The 23,838-nt window shown below is 40.0% G+C and overlaps 1 protein-coding gene across 2 annotated transcripts in view; it reads right to left on the bottom strand.

The window, feature by feature from the left end:
* The window catches only part of sema4c (sema domain, immunoglobulin domain (Ig), transmembrane domain (TM) and short cytoplasmic domain, (semaphorin) 4C), a 75,113-nt gene that overhangs the window by 22,754 nt on the left and 28,521 nt on the right, over window positions 1-23,838 (bottom strand). For both annotated transcript variants that reach the window (XM_037257766.1, XM_037257767.1), the window contains 2 exons: window positions 22,236-22,320; window positions 3,967-4,176 (listed from right to left, as the gene is read on the bottom strand). In XM_037257766.1, the coding sequence (XP_037113661.1) occupies window positions 3,967-4,090 (124 nt within the window). In that variant the 5' untranslated portion in view covers window positions 4,091-4,176; window positions 22,236-22,320. The remainder of the gene's footprint in view (window positions 1-3,966; window positions 4,177-22,235; window positions 22,321-23,838) is intronic.

Raw genomic sequence — 23,838 nt, 5'->3', positions numbered from 1 at the left:
ATAAGAGCAGCCTGGAGTGGCATTTTCACTTAATCCACATGCCCACTTGGTCACACATCAGCTCTTTTAGAGTCAGTGTGACAAGAGTGCACACTCCAGGTCGTGACATCTGGTCCAGGCTGTTAATCTCTACCGACCAATCAGCTCAGGGGCGGTGGATGAGTGACACTCAGCGCAGATAGAGAAGCAGTGATGAATATTCGCCTTCTTCCTCCTCCCACATCTGTCCCGCCAGTCACGCACAACCTTGCTCTGCCTCCTCTGCATGGCTCTCAACTACTTATTACTGTAATTGGAGGCTTTGAGAAGATACGGAAGAGAGAATGCAAAAAAGAAAGGTTGAGAGGGGAGATGGAGGGTTCTCTAGCGATCAGAGACCTGGTCTTTTTCAGTACCCATAATTTGCCATTTGTCTCACATGTTTTCTGAATCAATCTATTGATTTTTCAGAACAACAAGATGCATACAATTATTGGTTTTGGCTTTCCTTTACAAACTGCAGGGTTTTCTAAATCAATCTATCGATCGAGGGGCATACGTATATTGGCTTTGGCTGCCATTTACAAATTTTCTAGATTTACTCAAAGCATCAAAGGGGCTCATTCTCCAAACATGTTAATTTTTTTAGGGTTCTCTTTCCTTTCCTCATGCTTCTTTGCGTGCTCTGCATCTGTTCTTTAACCTCAGCTGCTGTAGTTTGGCATAGTTTTGGCTTACTGGTCTTTGTCACTGGGCTTGGCTATGTGTGTAATTGTTACTGTGTGTGTGTGTGTGTGTCTGTCTGTCTGAGAGCACAACAAGAAAACCAAGAAGGCAAAGTTTGAGGGACATAAGGAAAAAAAGATGCAATAAAAAAAATCTGACATATAAACAAGCGTTACTTGACTTAGGAGAGTTGACTTAAAGTTTATTCGTCACGGTGATTCATTACAGGTGCACTTCCAGGATAATATTGCTCACAAGCTTCAATGTAGTAAAAGTATCTAAACGTAAGTCTCCTGTGTCACTTGAGCCCACCAATTTAATGTTTATCTGTAAGCATGAAAGGCAGTTCAAACACAGAATCCTTTAGCACCATAGTGAAGACAACACTGTGGCCACAAAGCTTAATAGAAACACAAAACGACACAAGGGTGTGTGTCTGTTGAGTCCAGAAGCATTTTACAAGAAAAAAAAAAAAGAGATTTTGTTTTTTTAGGTATTTTCAAGTGGTTATAAATATTCTGAATTTTGTGTTTATAAATTGATGAATAGCTTGTGCAGAAAAATACTTTGACAACATTTAAAATGTCAAAATCTGACATTTGAAGAGTGAAAAAAAGCAGATTGCATGGCAAGAGAGAACAGAGGATGTTTATTTTCTTGTTCTGCATCTGCGTGTATTCCTTGTGTAATTGCAGGGAGGGGTGATAAGTGCTGGTAGGAAGGGGTGGAGGGGGTAAATATCTCTGCATCCATCTCAGCTTAGACTTCACTATCACCCTCCAAAACACATAAAAACAGACATCCACCCCCCCCCTGCTCTGCCCAAGAGCTCTAAATCCTTCATACTGCCAGCCTAAGCAGTACCCACACATAAACAAAGGCTGATGAGACAGCTACACACACAAACATAATGGCTTTTGCATGTCTGTGCAAAGATGTATCCTTAGATAGACACGCAGACAGAGGTTTTTGTCCTTATAAGGCAGTGAGTGACTGACCCGTCTCCCTGTCTTTCTCTATCTACCTGTCTCACTTTCATGCTCTTTTGCCATTATACAGTATTTCCACTCCATTGCCATCTGGAACCCACCCCACCACCCCCTCCCCGCTCACTTTCTTTTTCTGCAGCTTTGTTTTTCCATTTCATCTTGCTGCTTTCTCCTTCATCCATATCAGTCAGTTACCCTAGTATTGAGCCTGAAAATCTCATTTTTCTTTCACAGAGTGGAGCAATCTCCCAATGAGTAAGATAATCTTACTTGTTTCCAAAATAAATCAATTTGTGCCGAGAATCCTTCTGCACTCAAGTGTCAAATCACGTAGGATAGGCAATATGAGGGTGACGTGATCTGCTTTCTCTCAGATTTCAGGACTTATTGTTGCACTAGAAGTAATGGGAGCTACGATACCTTATAATTTCACCCACTTGTTTGAGAGGTAGAGCAGTAGCTCCCTGTGATGTACCATTGGTAAGTGCTGGCCAGCATTTGGATGACTTTGCTTACTTCGACTAAAAGGCTTGTCATCTAGTGCATAGAGAGGAGTCAGGTGAGGTGAGTCAGGCAGTATATGTTGTGTTCCCGGCACCAGGAGGTATTGTCAGGAATGACCTAGCCAGAGACTGCAATGCTAGACCTTGAAGCAAGTATTGTACATGTTTAATCACTGGAAACAATCTAACGGTGTGCACTGTACCAATCAAAACAGAAATTGGTGGTGCCACTGTGAAGAAATGGATCTTTATGAGGTCAAATGTTGTTTCGTCCGATTTCATGAATAAAAGTCAACAGAGACGAAACAATGTTACTTCTCATTTAATTGACGACGCGTCGCTGTAACCGCCGCTTGTAATGCCTGCAGGCGCCAATCTGTTTTTGGAATGAGAAGATGTTCCATCATATAATGAGAGGTATCAATCTTACTTTTGCAACACTTTAGCATGTGGAATGACTATTTATTTATGGACAGCCTAGATAAGTTCAGTGTTTAAGCAGGGTAGTCATCAAGCATAAATAGTTGGAAATATTGAAGTGGTAAAGCCACAGATTTATTTGCATTATAGTTGTAACATGCACTTTGTGATTTATTACTGATTTAAAGTAACAACTTTGTTTGCACTGCAATTGTTTGGCAGAAGGTTGTTGTTGTAGTGATTACTTATAAGACTGCACATCCACGCATTGAGGAACAAATGTAGTAGATAATCTGCCTTTCATACTAAATAATGCTTTATTTGAATAGAATATACACTATGATTTTTTTTTATTGTAATAATGAATTGCTTGTGTTTGATGAAATGTACATTAGAAAAGCACCTTGGAAAAAAACAGCTTAATAAATAGACAATATTGAGGGGGTGGGGAGAATATCGCAATTCCATGATTTTCCAAAACTGTACAGCCCTGATGTATATTGTACAAAAAACATTTTGAAATACCCCACACACAACGAGAGTATCGCTTTCCTGTAGAATTGAGGAAATCTGAGATCATTGTAAAAACGTCACAGGAGCATTTCGGGTTCATTCAACCAGACGAAGCAAACTGTGAGGGGGAGGATAAAAGGTAAAAAGAAGAGAAAGGAGCCTCAAAGTTAGATAAATAAGATGAAAGGTGTGATAGATGACAGTGAGAGGATAAATAATTGTATTTGCATTTAGCAAAATCCCCCAAGTAAGAGAATGCTGCACTTCCCCTTTGATGGATTATAACAGGCACCATTTCTAAGCATGCCTGCAACAATTGGCATTGTTCAGTGAAGATATCCAGCCATTGCTGCAGTGGAAGACAGAGATAAAGAGTGCAAATGCAGTTTAAAGCCAGGATTAGATTGGCGTAGTTTTAATTTCACTTGGGGTCAACTTCAGGGTCTTAATATAAATCTGACATCAATCATTTCTGATAATGGAGAAGATCCTTTGGCTGTCCAAACACAAATCATTTTCTAACACTACAGTTAAATTCACTGGGAATATTGTTTGTGTGTGACACACTTCTTAATCACAACTTGTCAGAACTGGACAAAGTGAAAAAAATTACGAGGTGACCTAACCTCGCAACTTGCATTCATATTGAAGCGCCATTATCGTTTTGCGGACCCCCTTAGATACACCGCCCCCCCAAGCCTAATGAAAGAAAAATCCAGTGGAAATACAGTGATACTTTACTGTGACAAAGGGATTTAGTATAGTTCATACTTTTCAATGCAACATTTCAATACTCCTTGAAGTCTAGAAGTCTGAGTATTGCACAGCTCACTTACCCTGATACCGCACAGTCTTGCGTGGGATTGGGTTCCAGTTAAGTCCCAGAGACTTTTCACATCCAAATAGGGACAATAAGAGCAAGACCTTCAGCCAAGCCATTTCTCTGATGTAAACTCCCATTTGGTGGAAATGGAGCGAGTGATGGATTGAGACCTCACTCAGATGATCAAGAAGGACTCAGGAGAGCAGAAAAGGCTGCTGGCGACCTGCCGAAAGGGGAGGAAAAAACAAAGAAACACCACGTCAGCTTGAAGGAGGCAAAGATTTACTCTCTTTAGTCACTCAGTTGTGTATTAGAAACCCTTTTGATAGAACTTGCACATTCATATAGAAGTGGTACAGTGTTTCCAAAGACTTGGGTGGATGACTCATCTTTGATAGCACTTGACATTATAAGGGTTGCAGATGAGCTGGAGTCTATTCTGGGCAAGAGGCAAGGTATATCCTAAACTGATCCCTCGTCAGTGATGTGGAACAAATAAACAACCATTTGCAATCAACAGTGAACAGTTTACTGTCTCCATTTCACCTAACACGCATCTTTCTGAAATTATGTCCGAAGACGGAGTATGCAGAAAAAAAAACGCCCAAGTAGAAAGAGATGCTAACCACTTGGTCACCATGGTGACATAAAAATCACAATATTATAAAAAAGTAACGATGCAAAAAACCGACAAACAAAAACACTGCCAATTCCAAAGGTGCGCCTGTGCAAGCGTCCGCCAACAAAATGAAACAGTTTTATGACCTTCGGCTACAGGTTTGTGGAGGCAAGTCTTGTGTCCCTCTTTTACTCTCATTGATAATAAACGCTATTGCCACTCAAAAAGCTGTGAAACTGCTTATCACCGCACTCTAGTTAAGCCAATTCAGCAGCGGTATATTAAACTGAGGCAACGTTATCAAAGTTGATTGTGCTGACAATGGCTCAGCTGCCGATGTGTTAGGAAATGAATGTTGAGGTAAGGACGATTCAACAGCAGTATGCTGTAAATCAACAGCTTTAGACCTAATGAACGTGTCAAGTGTACAGCTACAGGGTTGCATTAGAAGCCAGTGACAGGAGTCCCTATGGCAAAGTGTTTGCCACCAAGTCAAGTCAAAATGTTAAGCACAATCAAAGTCAAGACAGAAAAACACCCATCAGCTTGGAACAGTGAAATTGTTCATCCATTTCATGAATATTCTGAATCGCTTATCCTGTACCCACCACCCCGATCGCTAGCCAATCACAGGCCAGATAAACAATCTTTCATATTCACAATCACATCATATAGAGCACAGATGTCAAACTCAAGGGCCGGGAGCCAGATACGGCCCGCCACATAATTTTACAAGGCCCGAAAAGACAAATTGTGCATCGAATTCATATGTCAATACTAAAATAACAAATTGTTTTCATTAAAAAAAAAATAGAGATATTGATAGCAAATTTTATTGCCATTCATTTTTTTTTAAATATTTGAACAGTTTTTATTAGTCTCTGTTTTGAAAACTAGTTATCAGTTTGTTGTGTAGCCAATCCTATAAATACTATGAAACGTTCATACATTTATTTGGGTTGATAATTTCAATGGCCCTCTGAAGGAAACTATGACTACAATGCGGCCCGCGGCAAAAATAAGTTGACAACCTTGATATCGTGTCCAATCAACCTACCATGCATATTGTGGTGGCTTGAATGTCATCATACATTTTAAGCACAAGATTCAACTTAACAAACTACAACCTGGTATTGAAATGTTATCAATATAAAATGAAAGTTGACCTAAAAAAACAAGTTTCAAGTGTCAAATGTGAAAAAAGTCAGTTTTTTCATGAAGACTGTTTCTTGGATAGAACTTCTACAACTGGTAGATTATTTTGAGTAAGTAGGACATTTCTGGAGAGAGATGACACTCTTTAATCGAAATGTCATTTCTAATACAGTGAGCCCCACAAGTAACATTTTAATCACCAAGGATGCTATCCAAAATCCTTAGCACATAAATCTAAACACAATGTAGTTTGGGGAGGGCTAATAATATATCTTTCTTGGTGAATGATCACGCTCCAATGATTAAGAAAATTCAAGCATAACAATTCATCGATCACCAAATACATGACGCCTACATCCATTTGCAACGGTCGCTCTGTATTAAAGATCTGTGATTGAATGCAGTGAGCTCTATCGGACAGCCATTCTTTCACAACGGTTTGTAAAAGTAGACTGGCTGGCTAAATGGGCCTGTGGCAATGAGACTCAATGAAAGTCCCTGGTTGAATTACTAGGAGGTGTGACCCCAAACCGCTATAAATGGCCTCAATATGAAGATCTCCCTGCAGAGGACTTTTTTCTGTTGATTTCCAATTCTGTATCTGTCGCATTTTGAGCAAAAATGGATTTCAATAATGTAAACTATGGCTAAGGTATCTCTTAACCTGCCATAACCAGCACACAATTTTATCAAATGAATGCAAAGTACTTCAACTGTTCAACAGTTTTGTGTCATACCTCCTTTTGCCTATCCAACCTACCATATGTACAGCATGAGACATTTCCATCCTAGCAAACAAATGTGGTTGATGTGCTACACTGGTGGTACTGTATCTGTGTGCGTGTGTGTGTCAGTGTGCATGTTTTTGTGAGCGCAAATCGAAACAAAATGACGATTATTGATTCCATGTTTACGAAGAAAATAAGAGGGTGAGGAACCCCCCCCCCCCCCACACACACACCTCCAGATCAGATGGTGACGTGCCGTTAAATGACCAATCTCAAATGCTGTGAAATCGGCAAGTCTCGAAATGCACACTACCGTCTTTATTGGATCGATGCTGGAGGCCTTAGCGTGCAACGCTTGAGTGAGCCAAGAAGACATTGAGAATGGGGATGCGGGTAGCCAAGTTGGAGGGAGGGTTCAACAGATTAAAAAATGAGATGAGGGGAAAAAGGGGGAGCTTTATAAAAATTGCACATTTAGATATGTTGCTTAGAGGAATTTTCAGGCTTTCTAAAACTATGCAAAATGGTAACAAGAGTGAAGAGGGACTCCTGAAGGCTGGATTAAGTGAAGAGGCAGTGCAAAGATAGGGGAGGATTGTGGCAGTTGGCCCAGTTGAAATTCTTCTGTTTATATGTTAAAATAGGGATGAAGCGGTTAACAGTTTAGCGATAAATCAACATGTAATTTTGGAATAATAGAGATACAATCGATCAGTAGAACATGCAATGGTATGCCCCGTTCCAAAAAAAAAAAATAAATAAATAAAAAGACTGAAACAAAAACAAATCACACTTTCATGAGCTTCTTATTTGTTTCCCATTCTACACAATGAAGGAACAAAATTCCAAACAAAAAGGCTCATCTTTTGTGTAAGAAGGAACATACTTTGACCTTTAAAATGAAGCACACAATTGTAAATCCTCAGATGATTCACTAAAATTATCCTCACAATTAATTACAAATAACTATTCAATTACAACAGCCTGAGATCTTAATGGGGGGGTTCAAGAATTGCAGGCCCTAAGTGAGTTTTCATAATTTCCCGACCCTTACTACAAACTACAAAAAGGACTGACAAACACACAAGGCACTCCGAAGCGTATAATGGACTAGACTTCTAATTCTAGTGCAGTTATATTGTTGCTGCTCAGAGCAGAAGGGTAATAATTTATGGCAATTAAAAAAAAAAAAGATTTCAACACGCGGCCGTGTGGCTTTTATTGACTACTTTAATCTCAATAGCAATGTACCACTAAAATTGTACCATTTGTCATTTAGTTGCAGTTTTACAATCAGAAATTGTTGACTCAAGCCTACTCTTTGGGAGCTCTCATGATGCTATAACTAATGACATACATCCAAGGTCTCCGCTGATGACCAATCCCATTAATGAAATTACATTGTCCCCACGCTGTTTCTATGAGGTCCTGCAGTGTCACCTCATTCAAATCATCTTTTAGAGGCTGCTGCTAGTGCTGCGGCTGGTTTAGCTAATGAGCTGCGACATGGCAGCCTAAATAATATCAGTCACTACTCTCCAATAAGAGAGCTCATTAAAAGATCTACAGAAATAGGCCACATGGTCTGATTAGGTTTCTGAGTCTAAGTGTGTTTTGGTTGTGCTTGCAGACGCACACACACACGTACTTGAGGTAAGATGACTCCCTTAGGGAGTGAAGCAAAGGGGCGGTTCTCCAATGTGGGGGTGGATTTCAGGGGAAAAAAAGGTAAGGGAGGTTTTCAAATTCATTCTTCATGTCCTTTTTCTTAGTCACAGTAAGTCTGTTTTACACTGCCCTCCACCTCACCTTTATTTTATCCATGTGTTTTCCTGACAGTCATTTCCTTCCCCTCCTCTTCCAACACACTCCCAGCTGATTGCCTTGCCAATGTCTGACTTTTAACCCCTAACCTCCGATTCTGCGGGTTGCAGTGCTGGTCTAACACATATCGCGCACACACACACGCGCGCACACACACACACACAAACACACACTCACACATACACACACACACACTAAACGGCAACTCCCACCCTTTTCCTTCCTCTCTCGCCTCCCTCAAAAACAAACACTTCATCTAGCATCAGCTCTCTTCCTTCCTTCCTGCTTGCTACCCTTTCCGCTCCCAGCCAGACATCCTTCACCGCTTTTCCAGCATTAAAATGCACATGGGATGGGCGAGTAACGATACAAAATTTAGGTTATCGGAGCAATAACGGCCTTATTTCAATGTATCTGGTATGTGTTTTATTTTAGACTTTTTTTTATTGCAGGGTGATTGTTCTACCTATTTGTCATTGGCTTAACAGACATTTTATGTTTCTAAAGTCCTAGTGGTATTGGTTACTTGGTATCAGGATTGGTGAGTATAGTACTTATTCTGGAATCGGTCTGAAAAAAAAAGTGGCATTGAGCATCCCTTGAAAAACTTGTGAAGACTTTCTGACAACACAAAACTGGTTTTAACATTGAGCCATTTGGAGAAGTCCAGACAACATCAAGGATAATAAATCAAGAGGGTGAAATTAGCATAGCAGATTCTCAAATTTGCAAACAAGATCTTGCAAAGGAAGTAGCTAATTTTATTTATTTATTTATTTATAATTAATTGTTTCAATTAAAAAACAAACAAATGAATGGATATCTGTAGAACGAATGACAAATAGGTATCATACATACGGCAGACATCACCAGAACACCCATAGAAAGAAAGTCTCTTGCAGATTGAATAGAGTTTCAGACACCTGTTTTTATGCTGTGGAGTTCTTCAGGCTATCTCGCTCAAAACACAATCTCGTAAAGAGTGATTCATTGCCTTATGGTAATTTGTGTTCTGAGTTCATCCCCGGTTTCATTTTTGTGTCTCTAACAGTTATAAAACTGCAAGTTTCAAAACACACCACAGGAGCCCAGAGAGAAGTTGAAGCATACATTTAAAAATTAGGACGTTTTTTTTTTTTTCATGTAAATTATTTAGATCACATTTTGACTTTTAAAACACACTCAACGTTCAAAACAACACCTAAAAATGATTTGGATCCTAGCATCCCGCACATTCTCCCTGGCAGCTTTAGCTTTACGTCTGGAATATTAATGAAGAAGTGTACAGTTGAGTCAGCTGATCTGGGTTCAACTCCAGAGCCAAACGACTTTGGATTCAGAATGAAAAAATAAAAATATCACTTTACAGAACTCTGCAAAATTGATGATGTGAGATGTGAAGTGAGAAATGTCAAAAAGGACTTTATTACTGCGTTTGACTTTTGCACTGATGGATAACACCACCAAGTGCTTTATGGGGCTTTTCACTCAAACGCGTGTGCAACGTTCATGTGCTCAAGGCCACTAACGCTTTGCTCATATTATAGGCTACAATTTGGAATTTACCTTTAGAATAAGCATCCGGACTGAGCAAGTCTAACCAGCCCAAAGTGACAACTTCAAGACGACTATACTCAGCGACAACACTCGTTTTAATTAAAGAACAGGGCGTACTATAGTATAAATGGTATTTTATATTATAATCAGCAAAATCGGCAGTTGCGTACGTCGTTGCACGCACTTCATCTGCAAATCGGGTGAAATAAATAATAAATCATAAACATATTACTTACATGTGATGGTGAACGTCCGAAACTGACAAAATAATTCGTGCAAGTTGTTCCCTTAGGCTCGACGTGACGTATCTCTTTGATGCAACTTTCTTTAATGATTATTCACGTTCACTTCAAAGACAGTTAACGTCTTCTTGCTCGTGTGTTATGTTTGTTGACCCTCAGAAAAACTGCATTTACGCATTTTTGAACTTGTATACTTTAGCCAATTGTTGATTTTTGATTAATAATTAAAAAAAATACATGAACCTACGCGTTGAATGACGAATTGATTTGCTTGTATCAATGCTGTAAAATATTATTAAAAAAGTGAAGCATAAGGGCTGCGGTATTGTCCCCCCCCATCCCGATAGCTGTAATTACCGAGGGAAATTGAAAGCGTCATTATATAGCCACGACGGTAGACGCTGCAATGCTATACATACCAAGATGTACAGCACTGGTGGATGGATGGATGGATGGATGGATGCATGCATGCATGGATGGATGGATGGATGGATGGATGGATGGATGGATGGATGGATGGATGGATGGATGGATGGATGGACACAAGCAAATAGCTTAAAAAAGTCATCTGGGACAGTGCTCAAAAGTGGACTTTTTTTTCTAATTATAGCTGCCTCTAAATTGCATGAGCCACAAAAGTAAAACCGTAGCAAATCTTTCATTTATCAAGAGAGGCTCATTTAAGCCCTGTGGATAAATCTAATTTATGATTTGGAGTTGCTGCATGGTTCGGTTAACATTTCCATGACATGTGCTGTCTGAATTGAGTGCTTTCTTTTCCCCCATCATATAGCACAACGTGTACTTGCATTTGCCTTATTAACAAAAACACTTCATTAAAGAACGGGGTGTAGCCTAATTCAATGTTTAACTAACCAAAATGTTTGTGACAAGACTTTAGACCAGCAATGTGCAAGTGGCGGGAAGCACAGCAATTATGTGGGGATTAATGTGGGAAATTATCAACCTCAGCAAAACTCTGAATATTCGTGGTTTGGCACCATTCATGGCTTATTACCATTTTATAAAAATATTTATAATAAAATGTAATATATACATATATATATATATATATATATATATGTGTGTGTGTGTGTGTGTGTGTGTGTGTACGTGTGTGGGTGTGTGAGAGAGAGAGAGAGAGAGAGTTCAAAGGGAAGGAGGGTAAGTCGTAAGAGGAGCAAAAGCTTCAGATAAAGAAGTGAGAGAGAGAGAGAGAGAGAGAGAGAGAGAGAGAGAGAGAGAGAGAGAGAGAGAGAGAGAGAGAGAGAGAGAACCCTTTGGGGTATTTTATCCATGCATTGGAAAAAATGAACGATATTAGGAGCATGCATGGCCCCCTCCATCATTTATATTGCCCATCTCTGGTTTGTATCATATTGTACAGCTGGCATATTGCACTATCATGTCAATACATAGCTCAATACATTACAGTGTACAATTGACATTTTGAGCCAGCTATATCTGTTGACTCACCAGCCGCATTTATATTGCAGTATGATAGTAAGCTTTAATATCATATAAAAGTCTTTACTGATCAAAATCACTGTAACTGAAATGGGAATATGAATTCACGTTTGCAATGACATGAGAAGATTTTATTTTGTAATGTGATAGAAGTGTACTATCTTCATGCTGCAGCATAGGTTCTAAATAAGATGTACTTCAATATCGCATACACAGACGGCCTACACTCAGCCCGACTGGTTTCATCTCGTCTGTACATCCGCTTGTACATCCCTTTTTATCACTTTGTCATGTCGGAGCAGGTGTTTGGCCTGTGGTCAGTGCCCAAATCAGATCCATTTCATCTGTAATCAGATGGTGCCCCTGGCAATGATGGAGGAGATCAGAGAGATGATCAAAGAATCATAAGCCCGCCACGCCTGACCAGCCAACCATGTCATAGACAAGGCGGCGAGTGGGAGAGAGAATGGCCGTGCAGGCATTTGCCACATGAGGGATGAAAGGAGAAAATCCTTGAAGACCCGCGGAGTTTCGTGAGGGGGAACCATAAAAGCTGGTTGCAGGGCGACAGTAATTGCAGCACCGTGCGGTCCCATAGGATATGTTATCTGACATTCATCAAGTAGAAATGGGTTGTCTCTAAAGGCGCAGAAAGGTTTTGCTTCACTTTGAGGTAATTAGAATGGCAAGTGAATACAAGTTATCCTTTAATTGGAAACTTGGTGGCATTTACTTGCGATGCATTTGAATGGGTGGATGGTTCTGTGCTGTTTAGAAAATCATTAATCATATGCAAATATAGTAAATGTGCTTTGGTGCATGAACATTAATGGGTGGCTCACTGACTGGTGCTAATAATTTGATGTCAAAGTTTCAACATTCATTCGTTTTCCTTGGGGGCGGGGTAGCTGATCAAAACTATCTTTGATTATCTATCTTTGATGGATTAACACACTGTTGGCATCCATCTATCCATCCATCCATCCATCCGTCCGTCCGTCCGTCCGTCCATCCTTCCATCCATCCATCCATCCATCCATCCATCCATCCATCCATCCATCCATCCATCCATCCATCCATCCATCCATCCTCCGTCCGTCCATCATCCGTCCGTCCGTCCGTCCGTTCGTACATTCTTTCATCCATTCATTCTTTCATTCTTTAGTTATATTGTATTTTTATGGTTATGGAATTTTATGGAGTTTGTTGCTTTTTAAGTGGTTTATATATAAAGTTGAGTTATGTTGAATATACTAATAAATACTACGTACAAGTCATTGTCAGCTATTACAAGGCTTGATTCGGTGCTGCAGACCAAATCGTCCATCCAAAATTGTTGCTAATGTGGTTGGTGTTTGGCTTTGTTTGTTTTCTCCCGAGCTGACAAGTGAAAATGACGTCAAAGTGTGAAACTATTTTTGGCTGTTTGTGCAGCTCTGACCACTGTAGCAACGGTTTCAGACGAAAACCTCTGAACAGTGCACAACTGTACTCTGATTAGTGCACTGTATGCTCTCTGTCTAACACTTAAAAGCAGACAGACAAAGTCAGCAATTAGCTTGTGAACATAAAGAGTCGCATATTTCCCTGTGGAGTTTGCAAGAACCAAAAGAGAGTTAAGGGGAGAGTGGATAATTGTCTTGGACTCCTAAGAGTGGCAGAAACTCAAATGCTAATGCCTGTCTGTGTCAGTTGGATGGGTAACAAGACAGCTGTTTACTAACTTTACGAGGCAGTCGTATGTCACTGTTATGTGCTCGGTGTTTTCCACCACTTCAAATGGCTCGGAAAATCCATTAATGCAAGTTTAACAAACTTCAATCAATGTGAAGCATTATATTTTCCTAGTTTCAGTTTGAGTGAAGACATTTTAGTGCTCATGGACAGCTTTAATCAATGGATCTCATCTATTCTGCTGGAGGTCCATTTTCTCCAATCACCGCGGCAACTAATCTCACTCAGAGTATCTCCCAGGTCCCTCTGCTGGAAAGTGCTGATCAGGATCTTATAGAAGCCTCTTTCTTGTGCAGAGATTGAACAATATTGCTTTAAAAGTAAGTGCACCATCAAGCTGCCTCCCTTGTTAATACACAACTTGTAAAAAGCAAAGTGCCAACTCAGCATGTGATTTGTGCAGCGTTCTATACCAGGGATATGTGTTAGTACCTCGATAACTGTCTTAGCACTGAGTTGAACCTTTTATATATGCATTAACGCCAAACACAAGACCCTCAGTTTGAAAAGATTTGTATCAAAAGGAAACGAATGACTGACTGTATATTGACACAATCTATTCCAAATTCAGGTGGCGTTTTTAATATTGATAGCACAGACATTTATGTAACCCTACGCAAACCTACTTTAGATACAATATTTGTTTTAGGTTGGCAAGATAAAGTATGACTGATTTGATTCAAAACTTTCAGACTAGTAAAAAAAAACTGATTCGACAACACAAAAGACGTCTATAAAAATAAACGGTCCAATGTCCCTGACAAATTATGTGTGTGCCAGTGCCTTTTCTCTGCTCGACCTTGTGTTTGACAGTCCGACCACGTTGTTGATGAGCACACGTGAGTGCAGTGAGAGGAGGTAACACCCCCGTGCACTCAACCTGACAGAACCGAGTGAAGGCCCCAGGGATGCTGGGCTGGAAAAGCGCTCTCCTCTCTACATCAATGCACATGTATCTATAGACCGTATATGTTTGGATGAGTCTTTTCTCCAGATGCAGTTACAGGTCACTCAACCTTATATGATACAATGCAATGGTTAATGCTGACACATACGCCTCACGTGTACACACAGAGAGACTATCAGGCGTTGGACTAGATTCTTAGTGACCCCAAATCCTAATTGGTCATCGTAAATGTTTCGTACAGTATAATTTTTCTTCAAACAGTGCAAAAGAGGGAAAATTACCCTTTCTGTCTCAGTACACCAAGCAGTGTGTATAAAGTCATGGTTAGATGTGGAATAACCTGCGAGTCCTGAACTCACCTTCTGTCAGATTAACTACAACAGAGATACAAAGTTCTGCCTTATCTCCCACATTCTTCCTGATGCATTGACAATACCAATATCATAGATAAACTCCCAAATCTAGAAATTCGTCATCAAGTGAAAAGTGTTTACTTTAAATATTTCTTCCATTTCTAGTGCAGTTAAAGTTGCCCCAACACGTTGATCCTTTTAGTGTTTAGTGTTACAACCTGCTCCTCATACACCAGCGCACAAATGAAATCGCTCCCTCCAGGCCAAGTTCAGACAAACAAACAAGAAACGTCTCTCGACATTGTATTTCAGCACTCAGAATCGTATTCTCTACTGTATGCTTTGGTGCTTTAATCAGCTTGGAATGATAGAAACTGCTGTGTTGTTGCCTGTAGGCAGCCGAAGCACTGTTTCAATATGGAACAACTATAGGGTATGAATACAGAACGCATCCACCGCCTCAGTCACTATGTGATCTGGATTAGCGAAGCTGCCCACTGTTCTTCTAAGAGGGAAAATTGTTTAGGAATAATCTTTTACTCTCACCCCAGCTTTTCGTGTCCTCAACATCTCCTTAGTTTCTTTCTTCGAGCATTTAATTTAACAAGAGTTCAGGAGATCATGCTGAGTCAGGAGGCCTGGAGCCCAGTTAGGTGCCGTCGGGCAGAAAGGTTACACCTAGCTTGACTCCGACAGAACGATCGAAAACTCACCTCAACAACGCAATGACAACACATTGATGCCATTACGAAGGACTCAAAGGGAATGGGAGGATCGATTGTGTTATGGTATTTAAGGCTGCTTAAAGTGACTTAGTGGCATGATGCTATTTCAAAAGTTTCAAATCCATCTATTTTCTGTCCTTCTTGTCCTGTGCTAGGTGTTGGTGAAACGGTGCTTATCCCAGCTCCTGTAGTGTATAAGATTCACAATGACTTTCACACACAAAGCAATTTACTCTTCAAAATGTACAGGTTGTTGGACAGTGGTAAAAATCTACTAAATACCACCCAAGCACAGTGGTTTGATAAGTTTAGGTTAATAGGTTAAATAAACTCAAAATTGAACGCAATACATGGTTTAATGAATTACATCCTGTATTCTTTATCACCTCTATTGTTTTACAAAGGTGCCTTGCGGTGATGTTAAGTAACTCTTACATACAGAAATACACAAATACACATGACCACTATGGGCTGTATATGAATATGCTCTGCATCCAAACTGATTCCTGCATTTCTGCTGCAGCAGCTCTACCAGCTATGTTAAAGCCCACTTTTCCAGATGCCCGACATATTAGCATTTAGATGCATCTGAATTTGGAATGTTTCTCTCAAAGGGTTCATTTTAGTTTGTATATCTTAGAACTTTCTGCAACATTAATCAGCATTAATAATATTTATTTTCACAACAGTAATGCAGCACCATAGAATTGTTGTTCCCAAACATTTGCGTTGGGTCTCAAATTAGTCATTATTACTATTATAATTATTAAAAAAAAAAAGGGAACCATACCATAAGAATTATTTAAAAATAATGCAAGGTTTAAGAACAGAATGACAATGTCTGTAACAAACCTCACCATTCATAAATTGTGACTTGCGGCTTGTCCGTCTCCAAAAAAAACCCCATGGACAGTACATTGATGTATTTGCATGCTTGAGATCAATTAGACTAACATCCAAATTGTTGATTGTGAAGTTAACTTCACTTTCATTCGCAACATTACTGCTGGAGACATGGTCAAGGTTGCAAGGAGATAAAATCAATAACATACATACTCATTTAAATAGTGCTTTGAATAGCTGTGTAAGAAGCTGCATTGTATTAGGAAAAAAATCATGATCAAAACTTGGCATCATATTTTCACAAGGACCAGAGCCAGTAGATCTGGTGTGACAGAGATATCATCATTAAAAAAATCTAATGACTTGCATGTTGCTTCCAAGCTCTTAATTAATACTACATAAACATAGATATACTGTAGCTAGAACTGATATTAAATTAGACAGGTATTATGTTACTAAAACTGCAAACAAAAATATTCATTTGCTCTTTCATTTCACAATACACTCTGCTAACTCAAAAAATACTGAACGTGCCCTTAACACTCTGGAGAGACATTGAACGTTGTTAAAAGTCAATGGTTTGATTATTTTGGGCCGAAAAGAAGCAAACACTGCTTAGCACCTGCAATTCAGAAAAAAAAATTGAATACATATTGCATTTTGTTTTAGAAATAAGAGCTATTGAATTGAAATCAACTCAAGATTGGCCGTAGCATTGCAGATATAAGTTTGTATGGAAGGTAGAGGCATGAATGAAATAAATGCAAGGAAAAAAAGAAGTCAGTGGCGTGCTTTGATGTTAGAGATGCACCGATCCGACTTTTTCAGTTTCGATACCGATACCGATGCCGTGAGTTTGCGTATCGGTCGATACCCGATACCGATCCGATATTATGGTTGACTTAACAAGCTACATACCTCTACATGTGGAACAGAAAAGACTAAAGGCAATGGCATCAGGCATGACTACACAGTTCATTCCTAAGACAAAATGTAACAAGATAAAGCAGATTAATGCAATGAACTATTTATTTGCAACAAAAATTGTGCAACAGCAGCAATAAAGTGTATTAGCATTTAAATTCAAGTAAATTAGGATACAAACTTCTTAAAAAAAAAAAAATACAAATGTTGCAGCTGAAACTGCACTGGGCAAATATAGAAAGGGTGATCAAGCACACAGTAACCAAATATTAAAATAAATAGTAAACATGTAAACATTAGGTGCCGTTCCACATCACTCATGACCTGTTGAAATGCTCATTTAAGCAGCAATGAGAAGTGCTCCCTGAAAACAAGCTCCGCTTAGTACTAGTACTATAACTGGCAGTACTACCACCACCACTGGCAACATTAGCTTTGCAGACATTACAAACTGCCGTCGAGCTAGTTGGCGTGTTCAGTTTAAAGTACCTCCACACAGCTGACTCTTTCGTTCGCTCCATGTTTGCGTTTGTTTAGAAAACTCTCGTGGCATGCGGCATACGTGCTGCTGACGTATGACGTAGCCCGCGTCCCGCGGCACACGTGCTGCTGACGTATGACGTAGCCCGCGTCCCAATAGATTAAGGAAAGGATCGGCTCACAGATCGGCTGCATTTTCCGATACCCGATCCATCAATTTTGTTGATATCGGGGCCGATATCCGATCCAGATATCGGATCGGTGCATCTCTATTTGATGTGTCTACCAAGGGTCTGTTAGTACTTGATTGGGTCCATTACAGGGGAGAAGGGCAGTAGGTGAACCACAAGCATCTCTCCTCCAGACTCAGCTTTACATTAACCACTGCCTCCTCTCTTGAACACACAAAACGATCAATAGCAATATGGTGGTAGCAGAAGAGTGTCTGGGATGGACAGGCAAATATGAGGAAAAGTGTTGCAGGTTTACGGGAAGATAAGCATGGATCAATAGAGAGACAAGGACTTCTGCTACAGAGGGAAAAGAGGATGGAGGACGGCCAAACAGTGTACACTTGCCTACATCAACAGACTTCATGCATGGAAACTTGTATGCGTGTGAGAGCACTTGAGTTAGCATGATCTAGAGCAGTGGTTCCCAAAGTGGGCGGTACCGCCCCCCTGGGGGCGGTGGAAAGATCTGGGGGGGCGGTGAGGAAGAAAGGGGCGGTAGGGGGGCGGTAGGGGGGCGGCAGTCGATTTGTACACAACACGCCGCTCTGGCCCAGTCAGATCCGACAGCATAGACTACAAAAGCAAAAGCTCAGGTTTGTAATTTCAAACTTGTAATGTTCAGAATTTTGTCTTATAATAAAAACCGCATTCTGGCGGTCAACATCATCTTGAGTTCAAGTCAACATGAAATTGGGGACTCGCCAGAACGCGCCGTGTTGTGTTGTGTTGAGCTGGTTAGGGCAGTGGTCCCCAACCACCGGTGCTGTGGAACAAGGTCAAGATGTACTTCATTGCCTTCCCAACATCATATTTAGTAGAACGGGGCTTCAGTGCAGTCACCTTGCTTCTTTCCAAGCAAAGAAACCGACTGAAAATTACTGACCGCGGGGATCTACGACTTCTTCTTAGTGAGTTCCAGCCTGATGTTGAGAAGTTTATGTCCCTGCACCAAGCACATCCATCCCATTAATATTACGTGTGAGACAATGAAGGTTACTGGTGGAATGTTTATTTACGATTCTATGTTGCTGAAACAGTTAACTGCTAAAAAATAAATTGGTTTACTAAATACTAAATTGGGTTTTATTTGTGAAATACACATTTGTGTTTAACCTTTCTCTTTTCAAATTGCAGCAAACCAAATATCAAGAAAGAGGTGTTTGTTTCCATATGTGCCTTGGGGGGGGGGGGGGGGGGGGGGGCCGCTAGGAATTCACTGGGGAGCCAAAGGGGGCGCCAGCCTGCAAAAGTTTGGGAACCACTGATCTAGAGCAAAGGTGTCAAACTCATTTTTTTGTTGTGGGCCACATCGGAGTTATGTCTGCCTTCATGGGGCCATTGATGACTTAAATAGAAATGAATGGGTGTGGATATTATCACATACAACAGAAAAGTTCAAAAAAAAATTCCAATTAATTTTGAAATTGGGATTATAACAATTTTTTTTGCACAATCTCAATTTTGAGTTTGGGCATTTTAACAAGAAACATTGAGTTGACACTCATGATTTTGATTTTTGCGGGCCACTTAAAATTATATGGCGGGCCGGATCTGGCCCCCGGGCCTTGAGTTTGACACCTGTGATCTAGCGCCTGGCAAGCCTTTTCTGTGAAGACCTTTCCTTTGAATATGAAGATATATATACTATATGGTGGTGGTCCTTGTCTCACAATGAAATTGTAATAGAACCCAAGGTTGCACCTAATTGCATCATTGTCTTTTGTATGCGAGTAAAACTAGTGGTGTGTGTGTTTCTGTGTGTAGACACACACACACACCACAGACACGCACACACACACAGACACACACCACCATATAGATATGACCCACGACCCTATAGGACAAAATGGATAATAATTGAAAGCAAGCAGTGTTGTACTGTATGTGTCTACAAGATATTGGGTTGTAACAAGATGTGTGAAAGGGTACGCTGTTAAGTGAAACATTTAATCTGCTTCTACCTGACAAGTGTCAGACTGTTGTGATGTATATAACCTCCACCATCTTTCCTGCATTCCCTTCACCCTCCATTTCCTCCCTTATCTCATCTTCCTGTCACAGCCTCCTCCGTTCCCCTTTTCTCTCCCCATCCAAGCCTGTTTTCCCTCACTCAAGCTCTATGATGGCATCCTGTCAGAGAAAACCTGGACAACCAATATCCTCACAAACTGTGAGAGACAGAAAGGCAGATACGCAAGTATTAGAGTGGACGTGGCATAAGCGCATTGGGATTCAGAAAGAGAGGCAAACATGCCGATTTTGTGTAAAAATCTGGACGAATGAATTATTACCTGAAACTGTTATTCTCCTCACATCTCTAATATTTAGGGATGCATACCGTCAATCGGTACTTTTTGGTCCCGGTACCAAATTGGGTTGGTACCGAAGTACCGTAAAGATTCTAATACCCTTAATGGTAGTTTTATTTATCCAGCGACTGTAAATTAATTATGACGCCGCTGACGGCATTTGTTAATGACGTAATGCTCTGTTATATTGTTTTTCTGTAAAGCCACCACAGAAGTCCACCCGTAAGAATCCCCATTCACTATCGCTAAACGAAGGCAAATAAAGATGACTAGTTACACGTGAATTACATTTTTTATCTTCTTGTTTACCTCTTTACTTTCATCAAATTACTTCGAAACATGTTAATAAGAGTATTGGTAAATAACGGCATCGATAAGGAGTATCGATAAGGACATTGCTAAAATCCCAACGATATGCATCCTTATGAGGTCACTGTGTGTTGCGTGTGCTACATGTGTGCCTTTATTGATGCAATTATGCACACCTTCATTTTGCTCCATAGCCTCAGCCTTTGGCAGCTGGATAAAAATGAGTTGTTGTTTTTTTTTTTTAATTCAGAGTCACTTTACTAAAGTTTGCCGTATATGGGGCAACCATCAAGCTGACAACTGATTGTAAATAAGAAAACTATTCATCACGCATACACACAGCCATATATCCTCACATCCAGTATGGACTTATGACAAGGACATAGGTTTGGCGTCGGCATTGAAGGGGAACTGGGACTCGTAAATAATAAACAGACTCCCTTCTGAGGCTTGTGCCTAGTTTATGGTTTTAAACTGCCGCTAGCTCTCCGATACACTCAATAAGTGAATAAACAAATACCTAGAGTAGGTTTTTGCAATCGCTGTAACGGATGTACAGCACATGGATTGGATTGTGAAACAAAAACATCATGGACAAATGTCATCACAGATACATTTAAAACAATTTAAGATTGAGATTCCATTTTACATTTAACAGTTGGTCTTACAGCTTGGAGGTTCCGTAAAAGTTGCACATTAATACGCAACACCTGCCTACAAACTTGTCACTGAAGAATTCTCACGGTGGCTTTTAATGTTCAATTGTTAAGTGGAGTTGATAAAAGCTTGATTCAATCTCGTTTGCATGTTCTTCCTGTGCTTGTATGGGGTTTCTGCTTATACTTGTACTTTTCCTTCCTGCATGTCTCCAAAGTGCCTAGAGGTGTCAATATGAGTGTGAATTCTTTGTCCAATTCAGATTTTAACCTGCCTCTTGCCCACACTCAGCTGGAATAACTTCTATCAAATGTGCAACAACATTATTATAGTCAGTGATGATTGATTAAGTCAAAGCCCAGTTTTATGTAGGTGCAATGAAATTGTAATTGAACCCAAGGTTTCACCTAATTGCATCATTGTCTTTTGTATGCAAGTAAAACTAGTGATGCACTACAATTTATTAATTGGCATTTTTGTCTGAGGCATTGAGCTCCTCATTATAAAATGTTTCTAGCTCACATAATGGGACGATTTTCATGCAGCATTTTCTGTCTTTGACATTCCAAATATTTTTTGCTATTGACGACTGCTTCATGACTGTTGTCTCACAAGGATCTGGTTGCATTTCCCTGAATCAAACTGGCTGCAAGAAATAATCACAAAAACAAAATTCATACGCAGAAATGGTAGTGTCAAAGTCCATATATTATTTTCATATATTTTCTTCCTCTATGTCAACTTTGCCTCTGTTTTTTTTTTTTTTTTGCATTCCATCTGAAACAGTACACCATCAATTTCACACATACACCCACGCAAATGAATGCAAGCACAAACGCACACACGGGCACGAACACACACATATACACACACTGACATCCAATATCTTACCTCACCTCATTTTTTCCCCTCTCCTTGTCATTTTTGTCACCAAAATCATTTCTTTACGGATGTACCTGAAATTGCCCGTAATTTTCACATCCTGTTTTGACAAGTACCACCCTCCCTTGTACACCATGGATTTCCTTTCCAAATGCATCTTTACTTTCTTATTTCTCCTCATATTTTTGGCTCATTTTACACTTCAATTGCACACGCAAGCACACATGCGCGCACACACACTACCTCCTTCCTTTGTGCATTTTTCACTTGGATTTCTGAACAGCACGGATGTTTTTTTTATCCTTCACCCTTTATTCTGTTTGCACTTCCTTACTTGTTATTCTTCTCCTTCTGCGTCTGTGAACTTTGTTCCTGTACGTCCAACGAGGAGACTCGATTCAGATGAACGTCACATGTCACTAAAAGAGAGGACAAAAACACAGGGACTGTGAGCAAAATTAGGGAATGTAGGTCCATTTATGTTCATCATACTGTAGGTGCTTTAATTATTTATTGTCCATACATGCGCATGTGTAGAGTACATATTGTCTTCCACAAACGTTGTGTATACGTACTTGCACAAACACGCACATTGCAGTCTTATGCAGGCGTGTTAAAGGGCTCATTGAAAGGCAGATCACACATTTGCCCAACTCCACAAAATATCTGAGATCAATATACAGACCAAGTCTGACAGATATTTGGAAAAGATGTCACTTTCAAAAACCAGTAAGCGATATTTGCATGTGAAAGTCCACAAAGGTGTTTTTTGTGGTATAGTGGTTCACTTGCATGACTAAAGCAGGCAGCATGGGTTCATATCCTACACAGTAATGATGGGAATTTGAATTGCCTCTCTCAATATATATGCCCTGTGATTTACTGATGGCCAATCCATAGTACAATTGACTTTTTAGGCTCAAGCTTCCCGCATCCCTGAACAGGAAAAAGCTGTATATGGACGGACGGGGGTTGACAAAGGTTTAACTTGAACGCATATACGTACGTGCACACTCACAGCTGTACACAAGCCTCAGCCCTCAAGGCTCACATCGAGTCGATCCCAATGTTCACACTGCAGATCAGGTTTTGTATGTGCATGTGTGCTCATGAGCAGAGACCAGGTTCAGCATCATGTCAACATCAATAGCTCACCAGACACAATGAGACCGCCAAGGGCCATGCAGATACTGTCAGTAACATATGGGCTGGCTTGAGTTACACAGAGGTAGTGAACAAAGGAAGAACCAAAACCTCTGACACCCTCATACTTCAGCCACTGAAGTCAATAAACAAGTCTCTGGATTTTCAAGCTTCATAGCACTGTGCTTTATTGAATTAAAACAGATGTGCAGGAGGTTTGATTAATAGAATGCAAAAAGATGTCAATTGGGCAGAAAACCCTCCATTTACAAAACAAACTACAGGGGGAGATTTCAATTTTAAAACAACACTTTTTGTCTGTATTTGTCAATACTATCAATCTGCCTTCACTCATCTTGTATCTCAAATTTGATATACAAGAAACCACCAGATCTGAGGAAAAACAACCAATCAGACAGAACACGTAACAACTGTCACAACGTGTTTTTTATTGCAAAAACCACACTGCAAATCCATTATGAGTAACATTTACTCAAGTGTTAAATGTTCAACACCCAATGGTGTGTTGCAGCAACAAAAGGTAGTGCAGTAATAATGACACTATTGAGAGTTTAGGTTCATGCCAACACTAATACAGTGTGGGGGAAATACCCCATGGCCTACTTTATATACAACACAATTTTATTTCAAAACACTTCTTTTATTATAGCAGTTTCAAACAGTTCTCATAAAACAGCAGTAGGACAGAAAGTTACGTTTGTTTATCATGTGAAAACTGCCCATCATGATGCCAATCATAAAACCAATAACTGTTAACTAGCGATGAGCAAGTA

The sequence above is a fragment of the Syngnathus acus genome, chromosome 9 (assembly GCF_901709675.1).
Source record: "Syngnathus acus chromosome 9, fSynAcu1.2, whole genome shotgun sequence".
Classification (NCBI taxonomy): Eukaryota; Metazoa; Chordata; class Actinopteri; order Syngnathiformes; family Syngnathidae; genus Syngnathus; species Syngnathus acus.
Note: the sequence above shows the minus strand (reverse complement) of the source record. Positions and strands in the feature narration are given on the sequence as shown.